The sequence below is a fragment of the Epinephelus lanceolatus genome, chromosome 14 (assembly GCF_041903045.1).
Source record: "Epinephelus lanceolatus isolate andai-2023 chromosome 14, ASM4190304v1, whole genome shotgun sequence".
Taxonomy (NCBI): domain Eukaryota; kingdom Metazoa; phylum Chordata; class Actinopteri; order Perciformes; family Serranidae; genus Epinephelus; species Epinephelus lanceolatus.
Genome location: NC_135747.1, coordinates 38,647,465 through 38,667,236, shown reverse-complemented (window position 1 = coordinate 38,667,236; position 19,772 = coordinate 38,647,465). Strand labels below are relative to the sequence as shown.

The following is a 19,772-nucleotide window of genomic DNA, read 5'->3' as shown; positions in this document are numbered from 1 at the left end:
CGACACTTGTTTGTTTTGCTATGGAAGCTAACGTTAGCTAATGTGCTAAAAAGTTAGTGTTCCAGAGAAATCCAATATTCCTCTTAATCCCTCCCCAGTTTCTGATGAGGTGGACATGATAACCCTTAATACACATAACGTTATTCATCCCTACAACAGGAAATACTTTTTCCCTAACCTGATATGAAGTGTGCACTGCACATGTGAGCGTTTTTGACGATGGCCTCCGTCCAGTCCTTTGATCTTATCACATTTAACCATAATTGTCTTTGTTTTTGTTGACGGGCAGTGGCGGCTGGTTTTGAGCCATGACTCCTTCTATTCTGGCTCCCAATAACACAACAAGACAAACACATTTTAACACTCCTATGTAGCCTACAGCCCTGTGGGGGAGAGGCAGCTGCACCTCCAGCTAACAAACGGACGTCACTGTGACGTCGGCCCTAAAAGGGTCTATTCATTTCCATATAATTGTTTTGTCAAAGTCACTGTTGGCCCCTAGAGAGAAGCTAAAGAGCCGCATGTGGCTCCGGAGCCACAGGTTTCCTACCCCTGATCTAGACTGATAAAACTATACCTACAGGTAAGAGGAAACATATGTCCCTTAATGTATAGAGCTTATACAGAGCTACATATTCAGCAGTTAACAAAGAGAGCAGCTGAAGGTTCAGTGTTTCTGACTCTGATTGAAAAAAACTAAAAACAAAATCAACTGAGCTGAGTTTAATAACATCATGTCCAACACAATGTGCGTGTTTTCTCATTTCCTGTTGTATTTACGTTGAAGTGTTTTTTTCTCAGTGTGTCGACCACTCTGTCTTGGTTTTGTTCTTCAGATCAAAGAGTCATAACCAAAATGTCCTGGAGCCATCAGTGTCTCAGAGAAATGCAGAAATATCAAAGTGCAGTGGTTGTTTTCCTTCAGCAGGATCCCCTGAGCCAGCAGAGTCCACCACAGTACAGCTAAGCTGCTTCAATATGTTGTTGATCAGCATTATGAAACATCCTGAAGTCATTTCTCTCAGCTCGCTACTGTTGCTGCAGGAAAATCAAAAAACAACATGAGACTGCTCTTTTGTCTTTTTCACATTTGGTTTCAAACGTTCACACAGTTGTTTTTCATGAGAGCATGACGACCCGTCAGACCGTTCACACACTCTGCCGTCACTTAAGGATTGGAAACTTTCTGCTGATTCGGTCTTTTGTTTGGATAACAGAGCTTCGCCGGGATCCCCCTCGCTGCGCCCCTCTCATTTCCTGTTCACGTCAGCCGGGCCGACCCTCCCAGATAGCTGCAGGAAACCAGAGATAAGAGGAGAGAAGAAGAACAGAACACAGAGGGAGACGCTGATTTATTCAGGCCAAAGTTGATGGAGATCAGAGTGGAGCGGCTCAGACTGACTCACAGTCAGACTCATTGTGTTTGTTGAATGCCACAACTATCAGTTCACTAAACAACAACAACAGTTACAGGAGCTGCATTCACTAAACATCCTGAGGTTAAATAAAGCTTCTGTCAGACCTGCAGCCCTTCACTGTTATCTGACAGACATGTCTCGACTTTACACTAAACATAAAAGTCGAAGCTGAAACTTGAGCTGAATGATGTCAGACCTCATTAGTGCCCAAAGACTGTATTTATATGATGAAGAAAAAACACCACAACATTTGTTCTGATTGGTCTTAAGTCTTAAATCTGGTACAGACACACTTTGGGCAACAATCATTTTATTTTCATTTCATTTATTTATTTATACAGGACAGGAATTAAAGTAACAGTGTGTGTGAGACGTGCCTGTCCCTCAGAGAATCACCACCCTAACTTGCTGGAGGCGTTTGCGTAATCATGGTCTGGGGCTAACAGCTCTTGATAAGGTCTCCCAATGCAAAATGGTCCAGGGAAGGGGCCAGAGTAACTGTACGTTCAAACCAGAAGCTTCCAAAGAGGCAAAGTCTCTCGCGGACGCCCAAGATGCACAACTATCAAAAATATTTGTGGCAGCTTTGGTCGCTCTAGTCGCTCATCACGTGAATCATTGAACGGACTACTGGCTTGAAAGCAGTGTAGTTGCTGCTTGCTGTTGTCCAGTCAAAAAGCTCATAGTTGGCCAACAGAAAGTTATGTTTGGTCAATGAAGCCTTGCATGCTACATTGCAACATTAGCCTGCAATTCTCTCCTCTGTTACTAACATTACACACTTTAAAATTCACCAGATCAACCAACTACCTCCGCGATGCGGTCCCAAGCCTCATTCTTTTTATTCTGGTGTCTGTAACTGAACAGCGACACATTATAAAGGACTGAGTGGGCAGGAACACAAGTATCAACTTCTCGATATCCACTGTCGGAACAAGTGTGCTGTAGGAACCAAAGTTACATGGCTTGTTCTCTGGGACCCGCTTCATCGAAGCACGTCAGCATTCCAATTGGTTGTCGCCGAACCACGTCAGAGATCATTACCATAAAGTTAAACGAGTTTTAACTCCCTTCCGGACTGCTCTGGTTGCTTTGGTCGCCCAAGACCTGCGGCTGACGACCAAGTCGCCCACATCGCCGGGCTCTCATTGAAAATTAATGACTTCTGCCATTTTGTAAGCTCTAGTCGCTGTTGGCTTGAACGTACAGTAAAAGTGATTCAAGAAGACCTTGATGACACGGCATATTTGAAGACTGAGCACCTTGCCTGGTATGGGGAGACCCTGTGGGCCCACCAGCCGCAGGGACAGGAATCAGGGTCTGGTGCATTGTGTGCCGGGTGGGCAGGGCCCTGAGCGTGCTGATCCCTGGTGTCACAGGTTCCTGTTATGTAACAAAAACACATTACAATACAAAATAAAAACAGAAACAGTCAACAGAGACAGAACAACAAAACACAGGCAGCTACACAGACTTGGTGGAGGAGATAAGTGGGATATGAGATTTAAATCAGTGGTTGCAGGTGTGTCCTTCAATCACATAGTGTTCATATGGATGTTTGAAATGTGTCAGATCTTAGTGTAAAGGCCTTTGAACACTGAGTCCGTCATCCGAAAAAAATGTTTACACACAGAAACCCTGCACACTGATTCTGATACGTTTCATTGTTCTATTCATCATGACTATTTGCAATACATGACAAAATGAACGCTTGCCTCTCTCCACTGGAGTTACCTATCTGACTGTCACCACTCCCTCCCTGTCTTTCATTTGGCACCGCAGCTGCATAAAGGGGTGGAGCTATCCTCCCTCTCTGTCTCTACATCCTGTGTGCGGTCCACATCCTCCTCCTCTTCATCATCATCCACCTGAATATTTACTATCTGAGAATTCTTGTGAGAACAGGGTTGATAAAAAGTTACTTAGCTGTGAAGCTAACGTTAGTGAAGCATTATCTTGTGTTAGTATTAGCGCTGATTTGCTTCGTTTTGTGCAACTTCAAATGGCGTACGCCACAAGAAGTTGGGAATTGATTAATCTCTGTAATTTTCAACACGTTTTGCTTTCTGCAGCTTTTTTGTTTTACTTTGTTAGTTTTGTTGTTGGCCACTGTGTGGTTTTTGTCCACTAAATAAATGATATTAAGTGTAAGTGTTTTTCCAACTGTCTGAATCCAGTCCACGCCTTGGACATTTAAGTATGGACACAGAAAATTCACACATAAAAATGAGACATTATTTTCACAGTTTAGGTCTTTTAATATCTTGTGAAGTGAAATAAGACATTTCAACCCAAAACACTTATTTTTATACAGAAGAAGAGTACAAACACTTACGTTTTGAGAAATGAACCAGCAACACAAATACATTTGGATGTGTGTTCCTCTGCTCCTACAGGAGGAAGAACAACGACACGATGACGGTGCACACCATGTGTCACAACCCCACCCTGCCACTAGAGGGCGTGGACCCCGGCCTGCTGCTGAACTTCACCTCCAGAGAGTGTCACATGGTTCCCCAGCCTGCAGAGGATGGAGCCATGATGGTGTGTGGCTGCCACGGAGAACACGAGTGTAACGACAAGCTCATCTTTGACAAGGGAGCCAACGGTGAGCACATGAACAGGTGGAGGGGTTACTGAAGGGAGGGAGGGATGGATGGACAGTTGGATGAATGTCTTTCAGTATGTCCTCTCTACCTGCAGGATTCTCTAAGCTGCAGAGTAAAGACGTGATCCCAGTGGTGGTGGTGAGTTTGGTTCCTCCCGTCCTGGTGGCCATTGTCGCCACCGCCGCCTTCTACTTCTACCGCACCCACCGTCCCAACAAACCCAGCCCTCCTGCACGCCCTGCCTGGCCCACAAAACGCACCCCAGAGCTCTACCAGGCCTTCGACCTGCCATGTGGTGGTGTGGGGGCTCGGGGAGAGGGTGGAGGAGGAGGAGGTGTGATGGGTCCCGAAAGGGGGGAGTCTAACGCCAAGGGTCCATCTCCCAACAATGACATCATCAGTGGCATGACAGAGTGGCAGACCCAGCTGTCCGAACCACTGCCCATCAAGCTGGAGGTCCTGGTGGGGAAGGGGCGCTTCGCTGAAGTGTGGAGGGCGTGCCTGCTGCAGGGCGAGAAGGGTGGAGCTAACAGCTACGAGACTGTGGCGGTGAAGGTGTTTCCAGCTGTCGAGTACACCTCGTGGAGAAACGAGCGCTCCATCTTCTCTGACCCCATGCTGGAGCACGAAAATGTGGTCAGATTCCTTGCAGCTGAAGAGAGGGGCCCGCCTGGCCACGCCCACAGGAAGTACTGGCTGGTTTTGGCCTATCACAGCCTCGGGAACCTGCAGGACTTCCTCACAGCAAACATCCTAAGCTGGGAGGAGCTTGTCGCCATGGCAGGCAGCATTGCCAGAGGGTTGGCTCATCTCCACAGTGACACAACACCCGGTGGGGTACCAAAGGTGAGTCCGTCCTTAACCGTTGCTTTTTGTTGTGCAGATTGCGTCTCAGTTTTGATGATATTTATCTGTTTGTGTTGCCGTAGGTGCCGGTGGCCCATCGGGACCTGAAGAGCAGTAACATCGTGGTGAAGAGCAGGGGGGAGTGCGCTCTGTGTGACTTTGGTCTGGCATTAAGACTGGACGCCTCCCTCACTGTGGACGACTACGCCAACAGTGGACAGGTAAACTGTACAGGTTGAGCAGCGGGTCAATAAATCACAAGCAGAATTTGCGTCATTTGATTGGACTTCTCTGTGTCCTCCCGTCCAGGTGGGGACGGCTCGCTACATGGCCCCTGAAGTCCTTGAGTCCAGGGTGAACCTGGAGGACCTGGAGGCCTTTAAACAGATGGATGTTTACTCCATGGCTCTGGTTCACTGGGAGATGGCGTCCCGCTGCCACGCCATCGGAGGTACGAGCTCCCTCATGTTTTTAATCCTCAGGAGAAAAGAGGCGAGACTGAGAGGACCACCCGTCTGTCCACACGACTCACAGCTCAGGTTGAGGTTTGGGAAATAATGTTGGAGGCGTTATGTTTTCGGGTTGTCAGTGCGGACATCTTTCCGTCCATCTGGACCATTCTCGTAAACGAGATATCTTAACACCTTCAGGGAATTTACTCAAATTTGACACAAACATCCAATTGGAATCAACAATGAATTGATTAGATTTTGCTGGTCAAAGGTCAAAGGTCACTGTGACCTTGTCTGTCTCACCCCTGTGAACGCACTATTTCAACAATACCAGTAAATTTTGTTCAAATTTGACACAAACGTGTCTGATTTTAAAAATTTTGTGGCAAAGCTGATCACTTTCTCACTTGGAGAATTTGGTGGTCAATGGTCAAGGTCACTGTGACTTTGTGTCTGTTGCATTCCTGTGAATTTCCTCATTCCCAATATCCCATTTGAATTGAGAACCATTTGAACTGAAACACGTTTATGAATGTTCTGTGTATGTGTGTGTGTGTTGGCGCAGAGGTGAAGAGCTACGAGCCGGCGTTTGGCTCCAAAGTCTGTGAGCAGCCGTGTGTGGACAGCATGAGAGACCTGGTGTTGAGGGACCGAGGACGGCCGGACATCCCCTCGGTGTGGACGCAGCACCAGGTCAGAGTTCAGACTCACATGAAAGGACGATGTGTCTGATGTCCTGGTGTTAACTGTTTGTGTCCTCTGATGTCCTGCTGTCTAACTATGGTCTTGTGTCCTCCAGGGGATGAGTGTCTTCTGCTCCACCGTCACTGAGTGCTGGGATCACGACCCAGAGGCCCGACTGACGGCTCACTGCGTGGTGGAGCGCTTCAACGCCCTGCAGCAGGAGGAGGAGGAGGAGGAGAGAGAAAGAGGAGGGCGGGAGGTGGAGGGAGAGGAGGAGCCAAGGCGAGAAGCTGACAGAGAAGAAGATGGAGAGAGAGAAAAGGACTCAGAAACAGCAGACAATGAGCAGAGTCCGTCTCTCTTCCCTGCTGCCTCTTCCTCCTCTTCCTCCCTCCAGGTTCCTCAGTCAGACTCAGAGAGAGGTGGATCAGAAGTATCCCATGATTCTTTGGGTCAGACTGCTTCTGTGGTGTGAGCGGTGGACGTCGTCTTCTCACGCTGTGAGCCCTCCTTCCTCCTGTAGCTGGCTGCGTTCACACTGTCTGTCCAATCTGTTGTTCCTCTTACAACATCTTTCAGTATGTAAAAGATGGAGTGAACTTGACTTTAACTTGGTTCAGACACTCACGTTCCCCACAGGATGAATCCTGATGACTGTGATGATCCTCTGACTTTACCTCTGGCACCACCTGCAGGTTGACACTTAGGCTGCTGTCAGCCCTAGAGTCGTCTCCTTTGGTCTGAGTCAGGGACTCCTGTTGTTCCAAAGTTGTATAATTGCCTAGATTGGGTGGGGGTTTTCACGGCAGCATTTACAAGAGGACCAGATCAAATGCCTTGTGTGAGAAAGCTGCTCTTGATTGGTCAGAATTTCCATGTGGGAAAAATCCAGGAAGTAAAGCAAACGTTGAAGAAGAGATAGAAGCAAGATAAATGTGACACTTTCTAATGTCACAATGGAGGGACAACTACGCAGGTTGATTTTAGCGCTGCTCATCGTGGACTATATTGCTGTCATTGTTCATTTTAGTCAAACCATACAGTTTGAAAACGAGGCGCGGCTCCAACTAGAAAACAATGTTTTGATGCATTGGATGTACTGAATGTGCATATTAAGGCAGTACAGGAGGAGGTGCACATTAATAATCCTCCAGGACTGTAACATGCTCATGTTTAACCCAAACAATGTGTCATGTGACTGCAGTTGCTTCACATCCAGGTCGGAACACCTTCTCATCACAAACCAACCGCACCAGAGTTCCTTTGGAACCGGACTGAGACCACCTCTTCAAGAAGGTCTCAGTCCGGCTGTTTTGGTGTGTTCACACCTGAGTGTGACTGCTGTGTTCACACCTGCCCAAACGAACCGCACTGAGGGGGCAAATGAAGTTGAGTTCAATTGAACCGAACCAAACAGGGCAGGTGTGGTTTCAAATACCCAGTTTCGAGACGGGTTTACACAACCATGTTAACTTAGGGTCATTATATGTCACAACATCACAATATTTTCCTAAACCTATCCAAAGTAACTTGACTTGCATAAATCTAACCTCTGTACATAACATCATTCATGGTGTGCTAATTTGTAAGATATCATAGGAACAGTTGAATGAGGAATTTTTGCGATATTTCAGTCAAAGCCAAAGATTGGGGTTGTGCTGGATAAAATGTCAGGAAATCATTAATCTGGGGACCATGAATGTCTGTACCAATTTTGCGCTGGTCCATCTGGGGACATAAGTGGAACCTTTATCTACTGGGGTGACCAAAGGTGGTACAGGGTGAGCACCAAAGACAAGAGGATTCATTCTGTGGGGACCATGAATGTCCAATAGACCCTTTTACTGTTAGGAAACAGTATGATGTTTTTTGGTGGGCGGGGCTTAGCTGGAGGCAAAACAATTCTCCACAGACATTAGCTAGCAAGTTCTGTTGTCTTGTTTTAGACAATGGAGGAAGTTGATTTGATTAGAACGTTCAGAGATACTCATTCTGTGGGAGCGCACTCTGACACAAACTGGACCTGTCTGAATGTACCGTTCAGTTATCCAGAGCACTGCACTCTCAGAGTGGCAGAGCGCACTCTGGACACTTTGTCTGTGGAGACGGAGCAACAGAGCGCCGGGCAGAGTGAATGTGTGATTAACTTAACTGTTCATTGATTCATGTAGAAATATAACGCTCTGTTTCTTCCACCAACAGGGCTCTCATTTTAGTGTAAAGCATCAGACTGAATTTACCAACGCACCATGTCAGGTCACTCACTCTCCGGGACCGCCAGTGTTACTTGAATAAGTAAACACTGACCAACGGGACCAGACTGGCCGACCCGTATGCTCTCACTCAGTGGATGGATGATGTCACAGGAAGCCAATCTTACAAAGGAGGACCACATTTGTTTGTTTTGCTATGGAAGCTAACGTTAGCTAATGTGCTAAAAAGTTAGCGTTGCAGAGAAATCCAATATTCCTCTTAATCCCTCCCCAGTTTCTGATGAGGTGGACATGATAACCCTTAATACACATAACCTTATTCATCCCTACAACAGGAAATACTTTTTCCCTAACCTGATATGAAGTGTGCGCTGCACATGTGAGCATTTTTGATGATGGCCTCCGTCCAGTCCTTTGGTCTTATCACATTTAACCATAGTTGTCTTTGTTTTTGTTGACGGGCAGTGGCGGCTGGTTTTGAGCCATGACTCCTTCTATTCTGGCTCCCAATAACACAACAAGACAAACACATTTTAACACTCCTGTGTAGCCTACAGCCCTGTGGGGGAGAGGCAGCTGCACCTCCAGCTAACAAACTGACGTCATTGTGACATCGGCCCTCAAAGGTCTATAGTTGTTGAGATATTTAACTCTGGGCCAACGTGGTGGACCGACCAGGTGAAAAGATAAAGCCAGTAATGATCTGACAGTGTGAACGCAGCCGCTGTGATCCAACAAACAGACAGTACGATTATCATCAAGCTAAATGTTTCCTTTGGGGGACGTCTGAGGACCAGAGAGGACAGAAATCACCAAAGACTGACTTTGTGCCTTAAATGATGAACTCACTTTGTCCCAAACAGAGAGTGAGCAGTGGAGGACATTCACCTGAGATCTTCTCTACTGAGGACATCAGTCATCGTTCTGCTGGCAGAGACAAACTCAAACTGTTCTATATGAAAGTGTTAAATGTTGTCGGAGCTGGTCTCCATTTTATTGTTGTATTTTTCTTCAGTAGCTACTGTGATTAGCATCACTATAACCTACATGTATGAATAAACAGGAGAGAGATCTGTCCTGGAATTGTGTTTGGTTAAAAATATATTATGGCAAAAAAAAAAAACTGGACCTGATGTAACTTTACACAGTTTTGGTAGAAATGTTTTCAAACGTCAGGAACTGAATATGAACACTGATCCAGTGATTAAAATACTTTTCCACCCAGAAAAAAACAGAAAACCACTAAAGGATGGAAAACACAGTGTCTCCAAAATATGTTGTTTGTTTTGTAATAAAGTTGTTTCCTGTATTTGATTTAAACTTGTTGATTCTATCTGTAAGTACATTTCCATCCATTTGTTTTAGACACATTTTAAAATTTGCATAAATTCTGAAAATTCGAAAAATGTTCAAGTGTCACAACTAAAGTTTTTCTCTTGTCAGATTCTGTGAATAAATGATGACGTACCCAAAGAGAAGAGACAAAAATATCAGATCTGTGGAGCGATGACAAGACTCAGGTACAGTTTTCTGAACACGTTCTCACCACAAATGATCCGCACTAGAGTTTGATTGTAACCGGACTGAGACCACCTCTTCAAGAAGGTCTCAGTCTGGTTGTTTTGGTGCACACCTGAGTGTGATTGCTGTGTTCACACCTGCCCAAATGAACTGCACTGAGGGGGCAAACGAACTTGAGTTTGATTGAACCGAACCAAACGGCAGGTGTGAAAGCACCCTTAGTTTTGAGACGAAAAAGCTCATCAGTTTTAATCACACTTTAGTCATTTTTATCCTTCATAGTTTTAGTCAACAGAAGTTCATGACATTTTAGTCATTACTTTTATTCATTATGTTTTCTATATCTATCTTTAATTCCCTGAGGCTAATGCATGTATCAGAAATTATAATAAAGGCGACAGGTCGTATAAAAATTCCATTTAGACTATTTTTTCTACAACTACAAATAATTTCTGAACACTTCCAAACTGTCCTTTCTCCACTAGTGTTTGACAGGTTTAAGGGCTGAGTTACGAGCACACACTCACTGATCATCATTTTAAAAGCCCAACATCTCTCTATTTATGCTCTCAAAATTCGTCGGAGGCTTCCACTCTCATCATGTCTGTTTTGAGAACATGGTCTTATTCCAAAGTCGTAGAAATCTGGCGCTTGGGCAGTGAGTTGAGGCGTCAGAAACCAACGAGAAAAGGTGTACGCAGGTGGTTGCTGTTATAGTTTAACAGCTCTCGGTGGCGTCAGGGGGAAACACGGCTGGACAAGGACGAAAGTTAGGGTGGGGAAAGTTCAAGTGGGGCGCGTGATGAGTCCAACAAATACCAACTTTCAACCAAGAAAGCGCTGTTTGCATCCCGTAAGATTCTAAAGCCAAACCCTGTTCTTTTTTCCTAAACCTAACCTTTTTATTGTTGAAGGAAAAAAAAACATAACTTCACAGTGTTGTACTGACGTAGTGTGTTTATTTTGAAAGAGTCTGTATGTAAACATTACATTTCCTGTGAAAATGGAAGTGTATTTTGAAAGAAGAGAACTTGACAGAGTGTCCCAGAACATCAACAACCAACACACACAGGGTACCTTGCACGTCGTATGTGGAAGTCCATGACCAAACGTTGATATGTGACGAGGTCCTGGTGAGACAGTGTTGGTTTTAACCACTCGGCAACTCTCCAGATGTTCCAAGATGGTCCAAGAGAGTTGGGAGAAGGCAGCCTGAGCCTTTCTCAGCCTTGCTTCGATGTCTTTTTGGGTCCTGCTGTCGTTACTGATGAGGCTGTCCAGGTGGGTGAAGTCTTCCACAGACTCAAGTGAGTACCCAAACTGGATAGACTGAGTTTCTTGAAGATGTTTCACCTCTCATCCAAGAGGCTTCTTTAGTTCTAATGGTGCTGAAGCCTGCGACTCTGCACCAGGCTGATAGAACTGACGAAGCCTCTTGGATGAGAGATGAAACGTCTTCAAGAAACTCAAGCAACTCCGACACATCATGTTTGTTTTGGAGGTGTTGATGTTGAGTCCAACCTGTCTGGCAAAGTTGTTAATCCTGCCCTCAGCCCCACCCTCAGGATAAACTGCTGGCCTTTTACATTCTTACATCTTTTCCTTAACACTAATAAAGACTTGATGAACTAAACTCTCTGACGTCAGAGAGGAAACCAATGAAAGAGAAGCTGAAAACCACCAAAACTTTACAGCAATGTCTTTTAAGTTTTGGGGTAGTTAGAACTCAGAATGGGGCGTGAACTTTTTAATATGCAGCAGGGTTTATGAGACACGACTGATTTTCTCGTTTGGGTCTGAAAAGGTCCAGAGACCACAACAGAGACACACGTGAGGAGAAACGCCCGGTTATTATAACGACAGAGCTCCAGCTGCTGCTCAGAGCTGATCACTGAACAATGACACAGAGTCATCTGCTCACAAATCAAACTGCTTTAAACACACTAATGCAGAGCACTGACAGAGTTCACTGACTAAAGCAGTGGTGGAAGAAACACTCAGACCTTTTACTGACATGAAAGTACTGATACTACAGTGCAAAGAAAATCAGTAGAGAATTTAATTCAACTCTCCGACCTTGAAGCAGATCTTCACCAACTCAAAGTTCACTTTATGAGCAGAGTTGCAGAGAGAAGGATCAAAAGAGGGATTAAAGTTAATCAGATGGACAGAGCAGCCTTTCATCGCTCATTTAGACATCAGAGGCCACTTCAGTATTCACTTAAACTGGAACATCCTCAGCTAATCACATTCAGCTCGTGTCTCAGTCCAGTTAGTGTGGGAACCAGAGGTGGAGGAAGTACTTTACTGAAGCAGAAGTGCTAACACCACACAGTAAAAGTAATCTGTCACAGAACTGAAAGTGTTCCTTCAGTAAAAGTGCATAACTATTATCACTAAAATCTTGTTTAAGTTTAAATGATGTCATGAGATGATTCTGACTCACATTAATGTAAAAGCAGGATTTTATTGTTGTAGCTGGAGCTGGAGCTCATTTTGAACAAATGATTAGTTTCATTATGGATCATCTGCTAATTATTTTCTCCATTAATAAATTGTAGATCAGTCAGACACACACGGCTGATTATTTACTGCTGAATTACAGCTCACAACTCGCACCAACTGCTGACGCTGCTCCGCTCCAACTGTTTCTGCTGGCTGGTGAAACATCCTGGTGCAGACTATTTACTGGAGTTTACCAGCCTGTCGCTCATGCAGCATTTGTAAGCACGTTCTCGGCTTTCAACGTCCACCACAAACATTTTTGTCTCATCAATGAAAGTGAAACATACATTTTGTCTTAGTCTTTATTATCAAGATCTATTTTTAGCTCACCATGGTCTCGTTTTTGTCTTGGAAAAAAGGTCGTTGATGAAAAATTTTCATCATGGGTTTTCGTCAATGAAATGAACGCTGTTCAGTTTGTAGTCGAGCTGCAGGAATTAGTCAATTAATCGATCGGTCAATACATTTTTTTTTTTTAGTAATTTTCAAGCAAAAATGTCAAACATTCTGGTTCTAGTTTTTAAATGTCAGGATTTGCGTCTTTTCTTCAGGAACGCTCTGGAACGTTGTTATGAGCATTTTTCACAAATCAGTGTCCCATTTCCCATAAATCAATCAAACCTATGACAAAACGTATGATACATGTTCCTAAACCACCACAATCAGGAGGTCATTAAGGGCAGACATTTCATTTATTTATATTGCAGTTCTTTTTATAGGGTTTTCAGTCTTTTAACAGTCAGTGCAAAACAATCAGTGCCCTCACCCGGCTCAGGTCATTAAGCACATAAAGACACACCAGAAGAAGAAGAAGAAGAAGAAGAAGAAGAAGAAGAACAACAACAACAACAACAACTACTTTATTTATAAATTATTCATTTAATTTCCATTCATTCATTCATTCACTCATTCATATGTAGTAATAATAATAATTATTATTATCATCATTAAATGAATACTGTAGATAATAAAATCTGACAATTAACTTGTGTGCCCTGGGGCCCCCTGGTGGGGTTATTCAGCCATGACAAGAGGCACAAACAAACTGGAAGTGAGCACTCCTCTCTACAGATGGTCTTTGTAGTTCTGAGTCTCTTCGCTGTACCTGTACACCACATCTTCCTCTGAGTGACTCAGCTTGATAACAGACGATCTTCGGAGTGTTGATCCTCTCCTCCTCTCAGCTGACAGTGAGCAACAAACCAGCGCTGCGGTCTCCTCTCCTCTCATTTAACTATCAGATGTTTTTTGCGTGATGCAAAACAAGCACCGAGGGCAGTCTAGTCCCAGCACCACCACAGAGAGCTGTTACTACAGCAGATATGCTGATGATGGTGGTGTAAGTTTAGGTGATTGGCAGTGCAGGTGTTGTAATGTAAGGTGATGGAGCAGTACAGAAATAATGAATACCATCTATGGATGAAATGAATGCAGTTAAAGATAAATATATGCACAGACGCTGGTGCAGATTCTGATTTTGAAAAAGTAAAACTTGTGTTAAGTAAGGAATTGAAAAATGCTGGGAAATATAAAATATGAAACGCTAACAGAGCAGTGAATATCTAAATAAATACAAATGCAAATAGGGTGTAAATATCTAAAGAAAATGAACATCATGCAGAGTTATGATAGCAGAACAAAAGAGAACTGAAATTAACATGCAGTAAAAACTAAACAAAATGCTGTTGATTGAACCTCTGGTGAAAATTCAAACTCACAGGAATCAGAATCAACTTTATTAATCAGCTTTACTGATCAGATATGTGAACACATACAATGAATCTGACTCAGACACAGCGTTACAGTTTATATGAGGAAAACACAGCTCATTCTACAGTAACGAAAACACAACCAGTCTCATTTACAGGTGATTAAACACTAAAGAAAACACACTGATTATATTCCATTGAAATCACACTGGACCTTTAAGTAACTTCTTATTTGCTTAAATGCTTTATTTTCCATTTAACTCTTTTTATATATTGTGACACATTACAGGGAGACAACAACACATTTATGAATATTACCCTCGAATAATAGAGATTTATTTTCTCATTAAAATAGATTTTAACAACTCTTCAAACATCAAAGCTCATTTTGAAAAGGTGTTTTTTCACTGGAGCTGCCTTCAGTCAGCTCTTTTCTTTAAGCATCTTATTTTGCAGTATCTGACACTATAAACTGTATTCTGTGTCAACTTATCTCATCTATAAAATGTCAGATAATTGTGAAAAAGTCTGTTATGATTTCCCACAACCCAGACAGATAGATTAAAATATCTTGTTTTAGTCAACCCACACCTGAAGATATTAAGTTTATGATCATATGTGATAAAGAAAAGGATCCACTCGTCATATCTGAGAGGTGTGAACCAGGCTGATGAACGACTGAAAGGACAAACTGATAATCAAAACAGTTCAGACTAATCAATGAATCAGCTAATTGTTGCAGCTGTTCCTCTAACCTGTCACATAAAGAAGAGAAATCACTCTTCAGCCTTACAACTCATCCTTTCTGATTTTCCTCTTCTTCTCTTTCTTGTGGAAGACTTTCCCGTCTGGCTGCTTCTTCCAGCTCAGTTTGATGTTGTCACCCAGCTCCTTGTCCTTCAGCTTCTGCTTGAGCTGAGACACAAACATCCTCAACGTTATCACTCACACACACAGATCACATCCTGCACTGTTAGTTATACTGTACCCATTCATTCATTCATTCATTCATTCATTCATTCATGGAAGCTCCATGTGGGGAGCACTCTGCTTTTTATATATTTCTATGCCTCTGCACCAGCGACAGCCGAGGCATTATGTCGTCTCCTTCTCATTCTCGTGAATGCGATATCTGAAGAACACCTTGAGGGAATTTCCTCAGACTTGGCGCAAACGTCCACTAGAACTCAAGAATGCTCTGCTCCATTAGAATTTGTAGGTCAGAGGTCAAGGTCACTGTGACCTTGCATCATTCTCATTCTTGTTAACGTGATATCTCAAGTGCACCTTGGAGATTTTTTTTTCAAATTTGGCACAAATGTTCACTTGGACTCAAGAATTGATTAGTGTTTGTTGGTCAAAGGCCAAGGTCACTGTCATCTTGTATCTGTCTCATTCTCATTAAAGAGATATCTCAAGAAAACCTTAAGGGAATTCTTTCAAATTTGGCACAAACGTCCACTTGGACTCAACAATGAACTGATCAGAAGTTGGTCAGTGGTCAAGACCACTGTGACCTAATCTATTGCATCCTTGTGAACGCAATATCTCTAGTGCGCCTTGAGGGAATTCCTTTTATTTATTATTAATTTGGCACAAGCATCCATTTGGACTCAAGAATGACCTTTTTAGTTTTTGGTGGTCAAAGGACAAGATCACTGTGACCTCATCTGTCACATCCTCATGAATGTATTATCTCAAGTGCACCTTAAGGGAATTTCTTCAAATTTGGCACAAACATCCACTTGGACTCAACAATGAAATGGTACGTATTTGGTGGTCAAAGGTCAAGATCACTGTGACCTCATGCATTACATTCTTGTGAACGCGATATCTCTAGTGCACTCGGAGGGTATTTCTTCAAATTTGGCACAAATGTCAACTTGGACTTAAGAATGAACAGATTCATTTTGGTTGTCAAAGGTCAAGATCACTGTGACCTCATCCATTGCATTTTCGTGAACGTAATATCTCAAGTACACCTTGATGGAATTTCTTCAAATTTGGCACAGACCTCAACTCAGACTCAAGGATTGACTGATTAGATTTTGGTGGTCAAAGGTCATTGTGGCGTTGTAACCATCTCATTCTCGTGTGTGTGATATCTCAAGAACACTTTTAGGGAATTTCCTCAAATTTGGCACAAACGTCCACTTGAACTCAAGAATGCTCCGCTCCATTAGAGTTAGTTGGTCAAAGGTCAAGGTCACTGTGATCTTGCATCTGTTTCATTCTTGTGAATGCAATATCTCTGGTGCACCTTCAGGGAATTCCTTCAAATTTGGCACAAAAATCTTCTTTCTACAAAACATGTTTTTGACTATATCTCAAGAATTAATATGCTAATTATGACAAAATTCCACACAAGTGTAACAGGATATCACTCAGTGTCACTTCTCTGGACAGTTTTCACAGACATGGAAGTAAACTGGCATACAACAGCAGAGCAGTAATTCTAGTTTTACCTAAGATGGCGCCAACCTGTTGGTTTTGAAAATGCCCTGACCCTTTTGCACATACATATTTGCACAATGCTCAAGTCATGTCATGTTTATATTATGTAAAGAGTTAAAATGTATATTATGTATATAGTTTTTAAATGTCATTTACTTAATGTTCTTATTTTGCTGGTATTATTTTAATAACTCTTCAGCTGTTTGCTTCTCAGTCTGTTTCTTGTACTGCTGTAACGTTAATTTTCTCTGTGGTGATCAATACAAGTCTTATTTTAATTTGCTTTTCAGAGTCATTTGGTTGTTTTATTGTTGCATAAAATCAGAAAACATGATTCACCTGTTTTAAGATGCCCTCCGCCACAGCAGGGTTATTCAGGTCGAGGGAGGGGTCATTGTTTGTAAACTTCAGTCGGAACACTTGCTTTTTCGTAGCCTGCTTTGTTGGTTTAGCTGTGGAAAATTTTCAGAATGTTATAAATAAAATAACAGTAACATCTGTGTATATTTTCAGCATTAAGTCACCATGAACTTCCTCTGCAGCCGATCACCACTGCTGCTAACTTTACAAACAATTCCATGAAGATGATCAGCATCAATAAAGGTAAAATTTATTGTCCTTGATGTCTTGTACTGTTTTTGTTTTATTCTCATCTGATGCTAAAGTAAACCTGAATCTAAATCTAAATACTATTTGAATCGTTGGTTAGCACTCACATTTGCTATGGCAAATGAACCCTCTCTTGCTGTCACATCTCCAGTTTATCCATTTTCCAGCCATGGTAAAATCTGCAACCACACAAGTAGCAGAGCCCCGAGGTCTCGTGTCTCTCCAGTTTGTAAACAGCGAGCTACTTCCATCCGACCACTTCCAGCCATCTCTGAAGAGGCCGATCCAGGCTGATTGATTTGCAGGAATCAGCAACTGCACCATATGATTCTCCTCTCTGTCTCTCACACTGGCAAGGTCTGTGTAGTTTGCTCTGCAGTAACTCTGGGCCTGAGGCCACGTCATGGAGATGTTGATGAAGAAAAATTGAAACGCTTTCTCTGAAAACACCAAGAGGAAAGGAAAATTCAAAATAAGATATTTCTCCAGCCTATTTCTTAGATTTGGACCATTTCCCAGTACTTGTTCATACTTGTTATTTGTCTGAAATAATCAGCTCTTGAGATAACAGTGAGAAATATTTTTCAGTGATCAAAATCAAGCCTCAGCTCTGTGTATTTGATCTGTACTCAGAGTTGAGAAACCTCGGAGAAGCCTATAAGCACAGCAAAAGATAACTGCTCCTTATGTCTCTGAAAGGCCCTGACACACTGAGCTGATGATCAACCATCAATCAGTGTTGGGCTGGTGGTGGGTGTCTGTTGACCTGTCACCTTACTTTGCCACATCTCTGCCAAGTTACACATGAACACACTGCAAAGACTGCAGCTGATAGCCAACCACTAGTACACGCTGCACCTGTGTTTCCACCGAGCAGTCCGGTACCCTTTTTTTTTACTGTTTCCACAGTGAAAAGTTGTGGATGGTACCAATGGAACCGTTCTGTACCGTCCCCATGTTTGGTCCCCCCTCTGTTGGGGTACCTAGCACACAGATCTGGTACTAAAAGGTGGAGCTGTGAAAGAGACAGGTGTGGCAGAAAACAGGTGGGAAAAACACACAAAGACAGGAAGTAAAACCAGACATGACACACAAGGAGAGAACCTACAAAATAACTAAACAACATGAAACAAGGAACACAAACAGAAAACTCAAGAGACAAAGTACACAAGATAACAGAATATGAAATCAAAAACCAGGATGATGAGAGAAAGTGCAGCCTCGTTCTGTGGACGATAAACCAGGTGCAGACTTCCATCTGTGTCACCGCTGATGAGGAAATACAGCGAGTGCTGGACAGAGCAGTGAGTGACAACAACCCCACCCACATTTAGGAGGACTGTTTGTAGTGGAAACACTAAACAGACCAAGGGTCTAGGTACCATGTCTGAAGGGTTACTGTTGGTACTAAAGGCACTGTACTGAAACGGAGCTTTATTGTCTGTCCCCTTTAAAGCACTTTGAACACACTCACACTCACCTGTATGAGAAGTGCTGCAAATAAAATTTGTTCTCTGGATCGACTGACATAGGCTCAAATAATGAAAACTAAGAGGCAAAAAGAAGCAGAGAAGGAAAACTTAACAAGTTAATATTCTCACTTTTGACATCTAAGCAGACTGCTGGATAGGTGTCTCCACAACGGCTGTCATGCCATCCTCCAAGACTAGTCATATAACTGCAACGTTCTGCGCCTTTCTTGTTGTTTGGTTGTCCAGAACTCCAGCTTCTGTACTCCGTCTCTCCATCCTTGTAGAAACTTGTGTCTGCCAGTGACCAATTCCAGCTGCACCGGTCATCGTACAGTCCTATCCAGGCCTTCTGAAATCAGTATTTGATTGTGATATAAAGAGTTGGACCTTGCTCTAACTTTTGTTCAAAGCAACATTTTTACATAAACTGTCAGTTTGATCCTCAATGACTCTGTCACAGGATTTAAGGATTTTAAGACTGAGAGTTTCAATTTGCAAAACTCTTAAAGGACAGGTTCACAAGTTTTCAAGTCTGTCTTCAAACAATATTCAGGTGCCCAGATGAAGATTGAAACAGGTTTGCTTTCTGTAATCATTCCTGCTGTTAATACTGGACATTAAAGGGTGACGTCGGTATTTTTCAAGCTGGATCCCATTTTCACACGTTTTTGTGTCTAAGTAGCTAATAGCAACAACACGTCGGTGAAGGTTCTGAGTCTGCATGAGTTTTTTGAACACATTCTCATCAGAGCTGAAGAAGCCTCCTGAATGAAAGGTGAAACATTCTCAAGAAATTCAAACAAGTCTATCTGCCTAAGATTTAGCACTTAGGGATAGAGCCAACAGTTTATGAAACTGGTCCAGGGTTGAGTGGTGAAACCGGTTGCAGTGTAACCACTTGGGGGTATTGTGCACTGTCGACGAAAAGTGTTTGTTCTTGCCACTGACAGAATCAGATTTTTATTTTAAGTGTATAACAACATCATAAAAAGGATGCATGCAGAGAAAGACATTTTAGTTAAAGACTAGATCTTTTTTTTTTTAACTAGAAAAAGGCCCAAAATTGCTATCGCCAAATCCACCAGACTCCATTTAAATAAACAGTAATTTTATCATCGTAAAACACACCTAGTTCAAAGTAGACAGAAACAAAATAAAACTCACAAAATTCATCTTGGTTTGTGTTTCCAGTGTTTCAACAATCCCCAACTCTGGTTCAGTTGAAATTAACCCTTAATTCACCCAGATAGATTTGAAAACATGCTGCCTCTTTGCACGCT

General features: G+C 42.8%; 2 protein-coding genes across 2 annotated transcripts in view; one reads left to right on the top strand and one right to left on the bottom strand.

The window, feature by feature from the left end:
• Nucleotides 1-9,536, top strand: part of tgfbr2l (transforming growth factor beta receptor-like) — a 22,371-nt gene extending 12,835 nt beyond the window's left edge. Inside the window, 6 exon segments of the mRNA XM_033616967.2 lie at nt 3,815-4,026; nt 4,122-4,873; nt 4,957-5,094; nt 5,183-5,324; nt 5,891-6,018; nt 6,125-9,536. Coding sequence (XP_033472858.2) covers nt 3,815-4,026; nt 4,122-4,873; nt 4,957-5,094; nt 5,183-5,324; nt 5,891-6,018; nt 6,125-6,484 — 1,732 coding nt within the window. The 3' untranslated portion in view covers nt 6,485-9,536.
• Nucleotides 9,537-13,977: 4,441 nt separating this feature from the next.
• On the bottom strand, nt 13,978-18,298 carry LOC144466812 (galactose-specific lectin nattectin-like). Its single transcript, XM_078174219.1, has 4 exons — nt 18,217-18,298; nt 17,128-17,460; nt 16,751-16,863; nt 13,978-14,872 (listed from the first exon to the last, which is right to left on the bottom strand). Exons 2-4 carry the CDS (start codon nt 17,423-17,425, stop codon nt 14,747-14,749), a joined length of 537 nt encoding a protein of 178 aa, XP_078030345.1. The 5' UTR covers nt 17,426-17,460; nt 18,217-18,298; the 3' UTR covers nt 13,978-14,746.
• Between the last annotated feature and the right edge of the window lie 1,474 nt (nt 18,299-19,772).